At 44.4% G+C, this 17,624-nt stretch overlaps 1 protein-coding gene across 2 annotated transcripts in view; it reads left to right on the forward strand.

The window, feature by feature from the left end:
* Positions 1 to 1,379, forward strand: part of LGALS12 (galectin 12) — a 44,141-nt gene extending 42,762 nt beyond the window's left edge. For both annotated transcript variants that reach the window (XM_048512950.1, XM_048512960.1), the window contains one exon: positions 775 to 1,379. In XM_048512950.1, coding sequence (XP_048368907.1) covers positions 775 to 921 — 147 coding nt within the window. In that variant the 3' untranslated portion in view covers positions 922 to 1,379. The remainder of the gene's footprint in view (positions 1 to 774) is intronic.
* The last annotated feature ends 16,245 nt before the right edge of the window (positions 1,380 to 17,624 follow it).

The raw sequence follows: 17,624 nt of genomic DNA on the forward strand, positions 1-17,624 counted from the left end.
CCAGTACCTGCTGTTGGAGATTCTTTAACTGGAGTTGTCAGGGGTTGAACCTGGGGCTGTCTTCATGCAAAGTTGATGCTTGGCTACTACTAGCTGTGGGCCCTTCCCATGTCACTGGCATGAAAGAAAGGCAAGCAGAATTAGCTATGGCTGCAGAATCATAGCCTGGTTATCCCTTCCCTTCTTCTGTAAACCAATAAACTGGCCCTTTCTGCACAACACAAATAAAACGTCTTGAGGATGTGAAAAGAAGTGTTTTGGGGAGGATCTCCATGCAGCTTCCCCCCCCCCCTTCCCAAGTGTTCTCAGAATACATGGGCTCATGACTTTGAAGATAGCTCATCCAAAATTTTAAAAACCAGAAAAAACTATATATTGCCGGAATCAGCAGGAACTGCTGAGTTGATTAGTGTAGTTTATTTCCTGAAAAGAAGTCCGGGTGCAATGCATGCAGAATAAACATCTCGGGTGCAACGCATGCAGAGCAAACGTCCCAGGGCAAATGGCCAGCGCAACGGAGGATTTAAGCGGCAGGAAATGGTGGGCTCCAGCGAAAACGAAAATGAGAGCTTTACTGGGCAGGAGAAAAAACCGCTCTCTCCTCAAGACACTTTTTTTGTCAGGACATTGAGGAGATTTTTTGTTTAAAGACGTCCTTATTTTGGTTGTGTAGAAAAAGTATCTGCTTATTAGATCACCTGTTGCTCTTTCCAGCACTAGGAACCTCTTAGCATGTCTGCCCTGCTAACTCCATTCTTGTTCTCTTCTCTTCAGCTGCTCTTCCGCTTCGAAAAGGACCACCTGAAATGGGCAGTGAACGGGGCCCCACTTGGACAGCGATGGCTCCCTTTACTATCCACTGAGCCAATCACAGAACTGACTGTCGAAGGAGACATCACACTTTACAGCATCTTGTGTTGATCTTGTCCCAGTTGGGTCCAGCTCTGTTCCCATTTTTCCAAGGCTGAAGTTGAACTATGTCCCGTGGGGTGGTCTTACTGGCCCACTTTTAAATTTGGAGAGAGCAGATGTTGGAATATACCAGTGTGCGCATAGAAGTCCGTGCACTTGGAAAGCTAATGTGACAGGCAAAATGGTAGGCTGCAATCTTTATTCCTTGCTTTCCAAGAGGAGGGATTTTGGGATAGGTGAAAACTTTTCAATGGAATGATGTTCCCGTTCTCTCTGAAGACTGAGAACTTCTCATGCACCTTTTCTGAATATGCAGGTCTGCCTTGATCAGCTGTTTCCAAAGAGTCTTGGGAGTTGAGGCTGTAGCACTTTGTTCACCTTCTGAGGAAAAAAGCACAACTTGTTTATGTTTTGTGACTGTACATTGTGGCCTTTTTCTGTGTATTAATAAAGGATTGTGTGTTTAACTTAGGTTTTCTCTGCCAGTTGTGACAGACAGCAAAGGGAATCAGACCAACAGGATGTGACTGAGAGCCAAACCACATTACTTCTTTTTTGCGTGTTCCCTGCAGCCACACAGCAGCTGTGGAGGATTGCTCCCAAAAGAGAGTGACAGAGAGAGAGCCCAAATGGATTCAAAACAGTGTCATGGGTGGAGAGGAAGGATTCTTGTCCCTCCGCAGTTTTCTTGCATTAAAACCTTGAGGAAGGGGAGTTATTTCACCAATTTTGCATGGACAAGGAGTAAGAAAATCAGTAAATAATTCCCAAGCAGTTTTCATGGTTGGGGGTCTCATTACTCCATGGGAGCCATTTTGTAATTGCCTCACATGGCAGCCATTTTGTTGTGGAACCAGCTCCCCATCTTCAAAATTCCAGAAGTGCTATAAGCTTAAGAGGACCGGGGACCCTGGATTTAAACGATTCTGCCGCCTCCTCATCCTTCAAACCCTCCCTCAAAAGCATCTTCCCTTAATTCCCATTCTAGCCTTAACCCCTTAATCTCCATTCTGAACTGTGACCAAGTTTAAGCATAGCTATTTTCAGACATCTTAACTGGATGAAATGAACATGCAGAACCGAAAAATAGAGAGGGAGCCATATTCTTACAGCAGCCTCTTCATACAAAAAGCATGACGAGAGCCCTGTGCAGGTTCTGCACATACAGGTTCTGCACATACAGACTTCTACATTTAAGTCAGGTTAGGTCTTGTGGAGAAAATGGCTGCTTTGGAGGGTAGATTTTGTGGCATTACTTTCTTGCTGAGCTCCTCCTCCTTGCCACACCCTGCCATCCTCAGGTTCCACTCCCAGATCTCCAGGAATTCCCCAAGCCAAAGTTAGCAACCCTAGTTTCTGTCCATCCACCCTTTGCTATCCGTGTTCCCCCTCTGACCTTCTCTCTGTGGTTTCTCCTCTTCAAAACTGTAGATGGTAACAAATCAGGAAGCAAGGACTTCTGTTTTTTTATGCTTATGAAGCTCTGCAAAGATCCGCATGTAATAATGCCAAAACTTCAATCAATTCATAATCTAAGGGCCTAAAGTTTTCGGCCAACAGTAGCCACAGGTGTTCAATTTCCCCCTTCCAATACAAATATAATAAAAGGGCTGGCCAGCTGATCAAAGTTTGCTTGAATGCTAAGGTAACAAGCATAATGTCAACTTTTGTAACTGAAAACAGATTAACGCAGAAAGAAAGCCAGCACCTGTTACCTCAGAGGGCTGTGCATACAACCTAATCTCATAAAACCTTACATGCGGCTCATCCAATCTGACAAAAAGGCCTCTGTGTTCCTGTACTCCTCAGACACAGATTTCTAAATTCCCGTCCATCAGCCACAATAGCTAAACAGAACCCCGGTACTAAGAGCTAGTATATCTTTGAAGTCCAGAAACCAGGCAGTAATCACAAAGGCAGTGTAGTGCAGTGGTTAGAGAGTGTTGGACTACTAGGATCTAGGTTCAAATTCCTACTCTGCCTGGTTAAGCTTGGGTCTGTCCCTCTCTCACAGACGAATCTACATTGCAGGGTTGCTGGCAGGATACAAAGAACAGGGAGAACCATGTACCCTGGCTCCATAATGGGGTTTCCCGCCTGTAGGTGGGACCCGGTGTTCTCCCAGCAGAACAACTGATCTCCAAACTTCAGAGATCTGTTTCCCTGAAGGAAATGCAACTTCATCCTATCAATTAACTGGTGCATTGGAAGCAGTGGGAAGAGTCATATAACGTTTCCTCTGCGGTGTTCCACATGGTTTTTAGCCCAAAACATTTTATTTCTTGCCTGAAAATGTTTTACTTGCGTGCTGTTCCAGAGGTGGGATCCAGCAGGTTCTCACCAGTTCCCGAGAGTGGGTTACTAATTATTTGTGTGTGCTGAGAGGGGGTTACTAATTGGGTCCGCTTTTCCATCTCCACACCCTTTCCTCCCCCTCTCTTCTTCTTTCTCGTAGCCCGGAGCTTGCCGGCTAGTAAGAGGAGGGACCCTTTAACTACTGTTGGGTCCAGGGGACTCTTTAGTTGTTTCTGTTGGCAGTAGACGATAGGACTTGCTGTAATGAGTTTAAATTATGGACAGAAAGATACCAGCTGAAAATTAGGAACTTTTTTTTTACAGTAAGAGTTTTTTACAGTAACAGAGAAATTATTAAGGCCCGCCCCCAGAATGCCCAGCCACGCCCCCATCATGCCCCGCCAAGCCCCATTGGTGCTACGCCACTGTTTGAATCCCACCACCATGGGAACCTGTTACTAAAATTTTTGGATCCCACCACTGTGCTGTTCCCTAGCAATTATTTTCTGAAAATTTTTTGAAAATGTTTTCACTTGCTGTGCCATCTTTTTAAAATGTTTTCCATGCTTCTCCGCAGTCCCTGGACTTTCTTGCCTTCGCCATTGTCTGAGCTTGCGTTGGCCGTCTTGCACGGCATTGGCATCAGTTGTTTAAATCTAAGAAAAAAACGGAATGACTACAAAATGGCAGCTAGGAAGCGTTTTTGGGAGGGTGAGTGTAGACAAACCGGGGGAGGGGGGTTTGAAAACATTTGCAAAACGTTTTCAGGGGCTTGTGCAGAATGGCCAATAAGGTTAGTCAGAGATACGGAACTTGTTAGACACGTAAAGAAATTAGTACAGGTTTCAATATATTTAACCCATCTGTGATAATATAAAGATTAAATTAAAAAAAACACCTCTAGGCAAGTTGTGATTGATGCTTGTTTATGCACACAGGTCAGTCTAGGCGGAAAATATAGATAAGCAGTGTTCAAAACAAGGGCTCTCTATTATGGACACAGCTATGGAGATATGAACAATCTGTAAAAATGATGAATAGCTGGCACACGTCTCAATATCTTTGTCTCATCCTGCATTGCGACATTTCTTCTGCTTGACACCACACAAAATGGTGGCTCATCAGTCAAGATGGACGTGTCACTATAAAAGGTCACCTTTTGTGCTTCTCTTTGCTATTCCAGGGCATGTCATCTCATAGATAAGATTTCTTTCCCGCTTCTGGGCGGGGCTCTCTTCAGAAGGGCAGAGCTTGGTCCTCTATATCAGAGGCTACATTTCTCCAGCCAGATGTTTTCTGGTCAGTGATGGTTCCAGACACAATGCCTTGCTCCATAATACGTTGGCTTTTGCCCTTCACTTTGGTACTGCTTCTAGGGCTGCCAACCCAAGGCATGGAGCAGTTTACATCTCCGCCAGGTCCGCTAAGATTCCTGAGCAAGAAAGACGCTCAGGAGCTTTGGCAAAGGTATCAAACGGCCATGGTCAACGATGCTGCCAAAGCAAATGACCTGGCGCTGAACTACTGGAATCAAAAGTTCAACACTACGTTCTACAGGGCACCAGGGGATCTGACCCACATTTTGATGGAGGTAAGAGGTAACTCAGCGGGCACTGGGTAGAAAGAGAACCTAGCTGGGCTGACAGAGGGAAGCTCGTATAGAAGATTGGGGTTGCTCAAGGAGAGAAAGAATATCAGAAATCCAGCTTTGTGTGCATTTTTCACCCTAGATTTCAGCCAAGGTCCCTAGAAAACAGACTGCTTGGCTTGGATGCTGCCCTGGAGGCTTCTTGATTTAAAAAAAAAAGATCTGCACTGAAAGGAAACTGGAAGCCCCTTGCCAGTGGTGGGATTCAAATAATTTAACAACCGGTTCCGGCGGTAGGATTCAAATAATTTAACAGCCGCTTGTTTACAAGCACGATTTTAACAACTGGTTCTACCGAAGTGGTGCGGACTTGCTGAATCCCACCACTGCCCCTTGTCCCTACCACCAGTATGGTCAGGCGCAAACAGGCAGAAATCACCACTAATGGGCGATAGATACAGAATGAGCAAAAGGAAATTCTTCACTCAACCAGTGATTAAAATGATTAAAATGTGGGATTTGCTGCCAGTGAATGTAGTGATGGGCACAAGCACAGATGGCTTTAAAAGGGGGACTAGATAGATGCATGGAGGACAGGTCGATCCGTGGCTACTAGCCATAGTGACTGTCCACAAATTATCAGGGTGGTCCTAAAGAGAGTTTCACTCTCCTAAATCACTCAGACTTCAACTGGCTTAGAAGGGCATATCTTTGTTTCGGATTGGACCGAAGAGTACCTTTTCAGTGGCGTATCTGCCAGAGGAACATGGGGGGGTAAATTGACCCCAGGTGCCACTCATTAGGTCACATGGGGGTACAAAATTGGGAGCCCTGGGCCCGCCCCCACTGCTCCTCTTCCAGGCCAGCTGAAGTAAGCCTACTGCAGGCTCGCATGCCCCCTGTCATGTGGGCCAGCTGAGGTAATTGGAAGGGGGAGCGGGGGGCCCTTGGGCAGGTGTTGCCCCAGGCACCATTTCCCCTCTGTATGCCTCTGACCTTTATTATGCTATGTAATAACAATCTGTTGTGGTTTAATGCAAAACATTGTTTCAAATTATGAAGCAAACAGAATATAAATTACAAAGCAAATTAAACCAGGAGGACTCATAACATGATGAGCTCAACTGCAGATGGCTACCTCGGTCCTTTAGGGGAAAATTCCAGAAACATCACTAGGTCTGGATGTTCATAAATATCTTGTGTCTTATTTTATTTGATCATTAATTATTAGGGAGGCTGGAGAGCTCTCAGAATTAGAGCTGATCTTTTTTTTTAAAGGGGGCAAGAGAACAAACTGACGGCCTCCACATATTATGTACATTTTTTCTTTATATATGTGTTTACAATCAATGTATATAGCAGCGTACATATATAATCAACAATTATTTTAAATGAGAGAATAATTTGTGTTGACCTCTGTGAACTGTACACTCTTACATTATCTTCTCTATTATCTGTGAATAATTACACTTTTAACATGCATGAAGAAGAGAAGAGTTTGTGTTTATATCCCCCCTTTCTCTTCTGTAGGAGACTCAAAGGGGCTTACAAACTCCTTTCCTTTCCCCCCTCACAACAAACACCCTGTGAGGTAGGTGGGGCTGAGAGAGCTCCGAAGAACTGTGACTAGCCCAAGGTCACCCAGCTGGCGAGTGTGGGAGTGCACAGGCTAATCTGAATTCCCCAGATAAGCCTCCACAGCTCCGGCGGCAGAGCAGGGAATCAAACCCAGTTTCTCCAGATTAGAGTACACCTGCTCTTAACCACTACGCCACTGAAAAGTGCAAGCTGAAAGGGCTCATAGGGGAAGAAGAATAGAAGAGTTTGGATTTATACCCCACTTTTCTCTCCTGTAAGGAGACTCAAGGTGATTTACAAGTTCCTTTCCCTTCCTCTCCCCACAACAGACACCTTGTGAAGTAGGTGTGGCTGTTGGATGGTGAACTCTATGGCGTTGTAACTGACTGAGGTCCCTTCCCAAACCATGCATTTCCCAGACTCCATCCTAGGGTTGCCAGCCTCCAGGTGATGACTGGAGATCTCATGAGATTACAACTGACCCCTAGGTGATAGAGATTAGCTCGCCTGGAGAAAATTATAACCCATCGATTCCCCTCCGCAAACCTCACCCTCAGGCTCCTAACTCTCCAGGAATGTTCCAATCCAGATCTAATAATCCTAATTTTTATTTTGTCACTTTCTCTTCCTGTTTTTATACACATTTCATGGTGTTGTCATTAACCATGTAAGGCCTGCTTCTGGATTTCCAATTCATGGTGATTCTACGCCCAACTACTTGTACCCAAGCAGCTAGAACATGATGAACCCTGCTTTCCTCTCCGTTCGCTTGCTTCAGATACCTTGCTCACAATCCACCCAATTGCTTTCCAGACAGCATCTGGACGAATATATCACGTGGTGATGAATCTGGTCCAGGTTGAATGCCCAAAGGACCAAACTGTGAATCTCCAGAGCTGCGTGATGGTACCCGGGACACCAGTAAGTCAAAATGTGTGAATTTCCTCTGGCTCAAATTGGAAAAGGCCAGTAAATTATGAGTGACTAGCTGTAAAACCCACTGTGGTAAACAATACAGTGAGCTCTAAAACTCATTGGCAGGTGCAGAAGTGAGGTAATAGATATCCCGCCCCCCTTTTCATTTTAGAAGACGGGTCTTTGAAGCTTCACAGACTCGATATGAGAATCCCTGGCAGTCCTCAAGTCTGTGAAGGTTTTGAAGACATGTCTTCTAAAATAAAAAATGGAATGATCCAGCACCCAGGATAAGAACTAGCCTGCTGGATCAGACCAGAGTCCATCTAGTCCAGCACTCTGCTACTCACAGTGGCCCACCAAGTGCCTTTGGGAGCTCACATGCAGGAGGTGAAAGCAATGGCCTTCTGCTGCTGCTGCTCCTGAGCACCTGGTCTGCTAAGGCATTTGCAGGATAGGGCTCTCCTCCCTCCCACCTTGGGAAGCAAGGGGGAGGGGAGGGAGAGTCCAATCCGGGAGAGGAGGGGGGCAATCCCCTGACTACGGGATTGCCCTCTCGGCCTCTCTACCCCGTTTTGCAAAGCCTGGAGGTCTTGGAAAGCGCAGAAGGGAGGGTGATCCTGCATGCAGGATGGAACTAGCTTTATTGTGTCCCCCATCTCACTTCCCAAGGCCCCCAGGCTTTGGGAAAGGGGTGAGGAGGGCAATCCTGAAGTGAGGGATAGTGAGGGTTGCTGGTGATGCCTTCCGATGCTCAGATTGGCTGGCAGCGATGTCCTAAAGCTTAGTCAATTGTGTGTTCGGACAGGGGTGGCTAACCTATGGTACCCCAGATGTTCATGGACTACAATTGGCCATGCCCATGCTGGCCGGGGCTGATGGGAATTGTAGTCCATTAACATCTGGAGTGCCATAGGTTGGCCACCCCTGAGTTAGGACAGTGAAGAGCTCAGAGAGAGAGGATTTTTTCTTTTTTTTCCTGACAATTGTAAACTCATTCGGAATCTACCTGCTCTCCCCTCCCCCTCCCTTGACCTGACGAGTGATCTCTGGGGAGGGGGCATTTCCAAACACAATTTATCTGACTCACCATGTTAGCTTCCAAATGGCCCCTAGCTCAGGTATACTCTGGGGGGGAAGTGTTGAATGTGGGTAGATGTGGCTGTGCCCTCATAACAAATAGTCAATTGAATTAATTACAGCAAACAGTTTCCCTGAATGAAGCACATTTTATTTTTCTGAGCCCAGAATGTGTTTTGGGGGGGGGGGGGAGAGGACACAGGGTTTAGATAGTCCAAAACCTAGCCAGCTGTCGCTGTAACCAAACCCCTGTAATCATATTTTTCCCCTTTATCTTTTCATGCTTGCAGAAATTAGTGTGCAAGTTGGCGGTGATCGTATTTTTTCACCACGACAAAGCGTACATTAGTGAGGAAGGATGCCAAGAAGCTCCTGTGACCCCGCCGAAGCTCCCTGAGATGACGGACAATCCACCCAACTATCCTTACGAACAGGAAGAAGAAGGACCCGTTTATATTTGATGAGCAGCGTTAACAGAAAGCAAGCTGCTATCTTCTCTCGTGGGGCTCTGTAACTGGCCAAATCTAAAGATTCAATGAGTTGGGGGAACTTAATGATCATCTCTTTCTTTAAACTTCTCTAAATAACAGCCGTTGGATGAGGGAAGAGGAGGCCTATTGTGGACTTAAACTACAGGGGCAGGCAAAGATTCTCCCCTTTCAAGTATGTTTTCCATATTCAGGCTAGGAGTACTGCCAGGCGTGGTGCAATTAGACTCTGGACTTCATAGGCTTAGCTCAGTGGTGGGATCCAAAAATTTTAATAACAGGTTCTGATGGTGGTGGGATTCAAACAGTGGTGCCGCCGCACACACACACCTCCAGTCCCTATTGGGCAGGGAGTTTGCTTTAGTAACCCCTTCTCGGCACTCAGAAAAAATTAGTAACCACTTCTAGAGAAGTGGTGAGAACTGGTTGGATCCCACCTCTGGCTTAGCTCCTCTAAGATTGCAAACATCTAGGTGGGTCTACCATTACAAGGATGGGGGTGGGTACACCATAAAATAAAACAATACCACTTTGTACCACGTGGCTTAAGGTTAACTAGAGTCTATTGTATTGACAACAATTTACAGTATGTTTCTTATGTTCTTATGTTCTTACTACCTTAAATCACTGTTCTTTTGCAAATGATTAGCAAAATATTGTATTATTTCTAATGTCTAATAATACCTGAATCCTTTGTCTTTTAACAGGTGAATTATAGAAGACTGTTAACAAAAGACTGTGAAATTCAAATATACAGCAATAATAAAATAAAACATAACATACCTTATGGAATTGTGTTAAGGACAAAAAGAAATTCCTCTAAGAAGCGAGATTACAGAAAAGCAGCTAGGAAAGTGGAGGTGAACCCACTGAATAGAGGGTACCCATGGAGCGTGATCAAAAGAGCAAAAGAAACAGTGGATAGGCTAGAAAGTCAGCAATTATTGGTGCCCAGAAAGAGAATTACACAACGAAAAATCATTACCTCATTGGAGTACGCTGAATTATGTGATGGGATCGAAAAGATAATATACAAACATGGCCCATCATCAGTCACCTGCCAGGTAGTACACATCTCCCTTCAGTGGGTCTTAGAAAAATGAAGGCTTTAGGGCCCCCAATCTGATTGGGGCAGATTGCAGACAAAACAAAACCATTCAGATCTACTATCACGGGACATTATCACTGTGGAGGGTTGTTCAGTATGTAAATTTGCTTGAGAAGGCAAGGAAATCACACTAGACAGCATAGGATGGTCTAAAACTTTGAAATGTTTTTTTCGAATTGCAACTCTACCAGTGTGTGTACTTGATTAAACGTGCACATCAAATGTATTATGTGGGTCAAACTTCTAGTTCTCCAGGGACCACCTGAAGTTTGGCAACCCTAATTCTACATCATCATCTTCATCATCATCATTGAGGCCAGGTGTTCTGGGAACTACAATTCCCCAGAAAGCATTGGGAAAAGAAAGGAAAGACTTCAAGTCTTGCCTTGAGTGCACCACTACAAATTAGGCAGGAATTCCATCAGGGGAAGAGTTAACTGGCTCCTTGCCTAACACTCCAATCCCAATGCCTCCCTCCCCTTTCTGATTTGGAAAAAGGATGTGAAATCTGGTCCCGGATCCTTGAGCACTTGCTCCATTGTCTCTGGAGTCTGGAATTTTCTCACTGACGTGAGAAAGCAGATGGCATGTCTATTCTAGATTGGAGTCAGGTTGTTGTTTTTGTGGAAACAGAAGGTGAGAGGAACAGAAAGGGTGATTGGTAGCAGTGGCGTAGCACCAACGGGACGGGGGCGGGATGCCCCAGGCATGCGCCGGTGTGTAGGCATGGCGGAGGCATTCTGGGGCATGGCAGGGTCACGGGGTGCACACGTGCCCCAGGCGCTGTTCCCCCTTGCTCTGCCCTTGATTGGTGATGATATATCCCCTTATTCCTTTTGTGACCTTTGGTCGAAAAGGATTTCTAAACCAGAACACAACAACAGCAGAATATGAAAACAGGATCAGACCCTTAGTTTATCTAGCTCAGCACTGACTTCTTGGGCAGGCTCTATGGGTTTTCAAGCTGGCACCACTAACTGGAGATGCCAGAGACTGAACCTTTACTGAGATCTTCTGCATGCATATAATGAACATCCGTACCATGGATACCAATGCCCCTATCATTTGGGCTCTGTTACTGTAGACCAAGGATCCCCAAACTTTTTGAGCCTGCAGGCACATTTGGCAGGGCAGGTGCAGCAGAAAAAATGGTTGCCCAAAAATGGCTGCTGCAGGAGGTGGAGCCAGCCACAAAATTATTATTGCAGTTTAACTTCGGTAACACAGGGTAGATCCTTGTGATTTGGTGGCAGCTGCTGCCAAAGCAGTATCTGCATAGCCAATCAGATTTCCAATACAGAATCAAAAGACTTGCTGGGCAAAAGCCTTACCTGGCCCCACTCACTTTTGGGTGGTGCCATGTTGGAGACTTCTGCTGTTGTCACCTGTAAACATCCCACGCCTCAGATCTGAGGTAGGGATGAGCGGATTTCCACGGTTCTGTTTTTCTGTTCCACAGTTCCATTATGACTTGGGTTCTGCTTGGGTTGTCCTTTCAGCAGCAAATGAACATTTCAGGAAGTAGATAATGTATTTGGTGCAAGGAATATGCTAATCCTTAAGATTAGTATATTTTAAAAATTGAACGAAGATGTTATTGAAGGAAAAAATATTTATTGCTGACCTTCCACAGAAGTGCAAACTGACAAGAGCTTCTTTTGCAAGAAAAATAAATTTAGTCAAAGTGATCCTGTCCTATGAGCTAGAAGACATAGATGGTTAGATCTCTTGATGGCAGACGTTTCCACTACTGATAGTGAAATATATTGTTAGGATCAAACTCATACTTTTTTTTGGCTCACAAAGGGCTGATTCTGAGAACTTCTAATTCATTTATTTTGTGTTTAGGTTGTAGAAGAGAGCAACTGCATACTTTTTACCCGAAAAATGTCAAAATCATTTTCAAACCTAATACTTTGTCCCCGAAAAAGAATTTAAAAAAATGTTTTTATATTTCCAGAGTACCAATGAAAACTTTTTAAAGGGTTACTGATTTATTGTTTTGTAAAGATGCAGAAGACTACAACTACTGTCAGCAACTTCAAACTAAAACACATCTGATGTGTTGAAAAACATATTTTGACATTTGTATATTTTTGGCACCAACTGAACTAGTTTTGAAGAGGTTGTATTTTTGAAATGTTGCAGAAGAATACCGCTGTACCATAGAAACCCCTTCAAAACAAATCTGTTTTGTGCTGCAAAAAAAGTTGCTATTACAGTATTTATATAGTTCTGGAGCATAGCATGGTTGTTTCGATGGGGTTTCTTTTGCTTTTCTTTTAAATGGTGCTGAAGTATGCAATTCTGCTGTTCTGTAACGTAACCCTCTCCTCCCCAAGAGCAGCCAAAACAACCCCTTTTAAATCAATTCTCTGGGAGCCGAAAATTTTAAACAAAGTGTAAGCGGTTAGATTCAGAGGCTTCTATTTTATTACACTTTGTGCTGCATCTCAGAAATACAACTTCAGAAAAACCCCAGATTGTGCCATTAGGACTTCCCTCTGGTATATTTTCCTTTTAACGTGGAATCCCCAAATCCAGGGAAACGGTTCAGCCGCAGATTTCATAAGCATCCTTAATTTAACAGTTTTTTCTCAGCTGTTAAAGAAACTTAGATCTTGTGGCTGAATTGAATTAAGCTTCAAACCATTTACAACAAAGATCCACCCTTTCATCTACAAAATTGTTTGTAAGGTAGGCCCACTCTTTCATCTTTAAAACCATTTATGTAAAGTAGATATGCCTTTTCATCTATAAAACCAATCACAAGCCCCTGGGTTATTGTTTTTTCTGTCCTCTCTGTCTTAGACATTGAAACGTAGCTTAAAATAAAAAATAAAACTAGTTTGAACTGAATGAATGAATTGAATGAATGAATGAGTTGGCTGGTTATTTTAAATGAACTGTTGGATGTAACTTGTCTCTCTCCCTTAGTCTCCACCCCCTCCTCCCACATCATCTTCCGCTCTCCTCTAATGCTCTTTGAACAGGATAGGAGTTGCCAGCAAGGCAGTAAATTTAATTCACCGGTAAAATCTGTATCACTTAAATACCAGCTGATCAGTATTGAGGAATGAGAAGCCAATACTAACTCGAATATGCCAATCTGTACTTGTAGCTCTTAACGGACTAGTTCCCTCCCACCTTCCCCCCATAGCTCTTCGGCGTCTGCCCGGAGACCCCTCCTATCTTGTGGGGTCAGAGTTCCAGCACTCAATAATCTAACTTATACAAGAGGCAAATATGTAACACACAGAACTCCACTGCCTTTTCATTCATGGGAAACAGTCTTAGGTGGGGCAGGGACCAAAAAAGAAAATCTAAAGTGAGCAAAAGGAAAATGTCTTACGTTTTTGCACACAAAATTACTTGTTTTATTTCATTTATTCCCTACCTTTCTCACCAAAGTGGCTCACGTTGTTCTCCTCCATTTTATCTTCTAGAGTCCATCTTTCCAAAGTGGCCGTTTTCTCCAGGGAAACTGGTATCTGTCGTCTGGAGATCAGTTGTAAAACTAGGAGCTTGACAATCCTACATATAGGCCACTAATCCTACACATAGGCCAGTAATTCTACATTTACTTGTAATAGTTTCAGAGGATAGCTGTGTTCGTATGCAGCAGAACAGTTAGATTTGAGTCCAGAAGTATCTTGGAGACCAACAAAATTTTCAGGATGTAGGTTTTTAAGAGGCACAGCACCCTTCATCAGACATGAACAACTGATAGCAGAGGTATGTGGGTGTGGGGTAATGGCGCCTGTGGCAACACCTGCACTGGGCACACACACACACACCCTGCTCCCCCCACGCCTCACTTACTTTAGCCAGTGGGAGCCTGCTGCTGGCTGCCCCTCGGCCTGGCCCCGTCCCACCAGACTGCTCCTTCAGCCAACAGAGGCTTTGCTGGATGAAGGAGCAGCCTGGCAGGGCAGGGCAAGGGAAGGGATGTGGGGGGCGATTCTCCACCCCCCCTCACGTGACCAGCTGGTGTGTGTCCAGGGACATGTGTCCCTACAAGTCCCCGTGAGCGCTCTGCCTCTGGCTGACAGTGATGATATAAGGTGGATCCTTCAAGAAAACGGTTCTATTTTTGAAAATTATTGATTGCCCTCCTTTAGCATACTTTTTCATTTTAGTAATAACAGTGTTGCCCGCATGCCTCAGAGTCTGGAGTGCAGAGAAATGTCTGCTTAGAAATTAATAGCAGACAGATTTACTGATTTAGAATTCATTGGCTTGAGGCTTGCTTAGATTTCTGCAGGTATAAGGAGGGAAGTGTGATTTTTGGTGATTTCTCCCATCTGTGGCAGCCCAAAACACCCCTCACTCCCCATGTAGCACCCCCATGTAGCATAGAGGAACAAGGCATTCCCAGGGTTAGCTTAGGGCAGAATTGAAGCAGAAACTGGCAAAATGTTTCATCTGGAGAAGTGAAGGTTAAGGGGGAATATGATAGCTATGTTTAAAGATTTGAAGGGATGCCATGTTGAAGAGGGAGCAAGCTTGTTTTCTGCTGCCTCAGAGACCAGGACACAGAGTAATGGATTCAAGGTGCAGGAAAAGAGATTCCACCTAAACATTAGGAAGAACTTTCTGACAATGGAATTCACTGTCCCGGAGAGTGGTGGAGTCTCCTTCTTTGGAGGTTTTTGAACAGGCTGGATGAACATATATCAGGAGTGCTTTGATTGTGTGTTCCTGCATGGCAGGGGGTTGGACTTGATGGCCCTTGGGGTCTCTTCCAACTCTATGATTCTATGAAAAAAGAAGGCAAGATCCAAGCGACTGGTTTATTCATTGACATGATTTTTATAGAGCCCCATTCATTAGATGCATTAAGTAAACTATACATACAAGACTATCAACTGAAGTTTCAAAAATATTTAAATGACTCTCGGAATACAACTTTGGAATGCACAAAAAGAGAAAGAGTCGTGTGGCCAAATGAGACCAGCAAACCAATCTTTTTTGATGGGAAAGATTAACACAAATAATTTCTGTTTTAATGTTCTCATATAAGAGAGAACAATGACACAACGTGCTCTGAACAATAGCTGCTGATTACAGCCTTGTTGGAAAATCGAGTGAAACTCTGGGATTTTTTTTTTTAAATCCATGGAGGGCACAGACAACTGCAAAATAAGTTTTGCATCTAATATTCTGGGAAAGATCAGTTTTATTCTTGGATGAAACTTATATTTGGACCAATTGTGTGTTGGAGTGAGTGACTCAGTGGGCCTGGACTCTGGTGAATGCTACATCACTCAAAAGTGTGCTCCAGTTTTAATCCTTGGTCGAATCCCCACTACCGTCTTAGCCAGGTTTCAGAACACAAACTAACCAGGTTTGAGGGACGACCTCCCCGGTCGAATCCCCACTACCGTCTTAGCCAGGTTTCAGAACACAAACTAACCAGGTTTGAGGGATTCGATGGGTCGAACTCTACCCTACTCACCCTTGAGGCCAGGGTTTCAGAACACAAACTAACCAGGTTTGAGGGATTCCACCTCCCGGGCCTCTAATCCTCCACTCACCGCCTTAGCCAGGTTCTTCTTATGAACACAAACCCTAACCAGGTTTGAGTGGGACGAGTTTTCTCAGCCGAATCTGATTCAGTCTTAGCCAGGTTTCAGAACACAAACGACCTCAAACCTGGTTAGTTTGTGTTCTGAAACCTGGCTAAGACGGTAGTGGGGATTCGACCCTTGAGTGGGATGTTGCTCTCTTCATCCTAAGCTGGAAGCTACTCTCTGATTCCTCCTCTGTGCTGTGTTGTTTGTTCTTCACGTTCTCCCCATGGCTTTCCATGGAGTCACACATTTCTACCGGTCTCTCCTGTAGAAACAATGTCTCATACTTCCACACACATGATTCCAGATCAGCTGCCCACTTGTGGTAGGGAAAGTACTCTTTAGATTACTCTCTCCGTATGACTGCAGCCTGTTTAATGCCAATAGACCACTAGAGGGAGCAAAACATGGGCAGAGTGAACCCCACCCATCCCTAGGGCAAGTCAGTTTTCTTCCTGAAACCTATTTCTGCCTTCTTTTAACCTGACCTAATGGAATCTCTCTCTCATTTTAGTGACTATTGCTGATGAAAAGATCACATAAACTTAACATTTATTCAGCCTTCTGCCCTTTGGTTCTAAACTTTTTGTATTTTCCAAATCAGAAGGATAATGGTGTAAAGGGCTTCATTTTCAAACAGCATCAACAGCGCTGAAGGAAATGAAATTAAGAATGAGATAAGGCAAGGCAGAAATTCTGATAATTGCATCTGCCAGCTTTGTATGCATTCATTGGCTGATTATGCACAAGGTGTTTGCTGCGTGGTGGCAAATGTCCACTGCAGCAAGATTTCTTGTATGGATCTGTTTCCTCTAGCCCCGCTTTCACTTTCCCCTCTCTCCACAGCAAGCAAATCCACTTTTTCAATGTAACACAATTTTAATTTTGCTTTGCTGTCAGAGCAGGTCAGATTTGCCAGTGGGCACAGCTTTGCCCCAGACCTCTTCTTTCCTCCTGCAGCCAGCCTACCTAGTCCTACCCTCCCCCCCCCCCACACACACACACTCCCTCGTGCTGGTTTGCACGCTTCCTTTGCCCTCCTTCCTATTACTGACTACTTCCCGCTTCTTGTCCTGCTGTATCATTTCTGCTGCCCGTGGCCTCCCTGCTCCTGCATATCTTTAGTACTTTAGATTTACAAAAAAATTAAATAACCATTCCGACAGAACGATAAATCAACACTAATACTAATTTAAAAAAAAATAATAAGACTAGTCGATCAGTCCAAACACCCAATTTGCCCCTGCATTTGATCAACAAACTGGGACCCCTTTCGGGAGGGCCGCATAGTTTTATAGCATCGCAGCAATCAGTGATTCCACCCACCTGGAAAAGCCCCTAATGCTTTCTTAATTTTACAATAGTGCATCAGCAGCGACTGACGATCATAAAACTGGGGAGCTCAGCAAATGACAACTCACATTGTCCTTTTGCAGTTTACATGGCGCCATTACTCCTCCCTCACTTCCCACCCTAAAAGACAATCATGTTCGGGCAAAGTGTACAGATGCCATATTTTCTTTATTAGTTTTCTTTATGACTTCTTTTTTCTCATGACTTTTCTTGATTAGCTTGCCTTTTTGCGTCACTATATTGATCTATCGATAAGGTTACAGATAAAAACCAAACGCTATATATTGATCTATCGATAAGGTTAAAGATAAAAACTAAAGATTATATTCAAAGTTAAAGCACGCATGCGAAATAGAGAACCTGCAAAACATGGTGGCCTCTGATGCAAGCAAAAAGCCAGCTGATGGGCAATGCCTGCCCCGCTGCAAACAGGATGGTGGGTAATAATGCCGAACATGCCCCGAAACAAAGACTCCCCCACCAATTCTCTTTGAAGTTGTGGGAACCTCACCGGGCATAATTAGCCATTGTCTTATAGGGGGCACTGTTTTACTGATGTAATGTTCTGAAATGTATGGTTGTAGCTGACAGCAATTAACACATTTACCAGCAATAACCGCAGTGAAAATAACATGCCAGCAGTTGGCAGAAGACAGGCGGATCTCTGCCCCACTGAGCCAGAAGCTTTTATTTCTCCTTTCACCAGCGTGTTGTTTTCTTCTCTACAACCCCCT

This window comes from Sphaerodactylus townsendi, linkage group LG01 (assembly GCF_021028975.2).
Source record: "Sphaerodactylus townsendi isolate TG3544 linkage group LG01, MPM_Stown_v2.3, whole genome shotgun sequence".
Classification (NCBI taxonomy): Eukaryota; Metazoa; Chordata; class Lepidosauria; order Squamata; family Sphaerodactylidae; genus Sphaerodactylus; species Sphaerodactylus townsendi.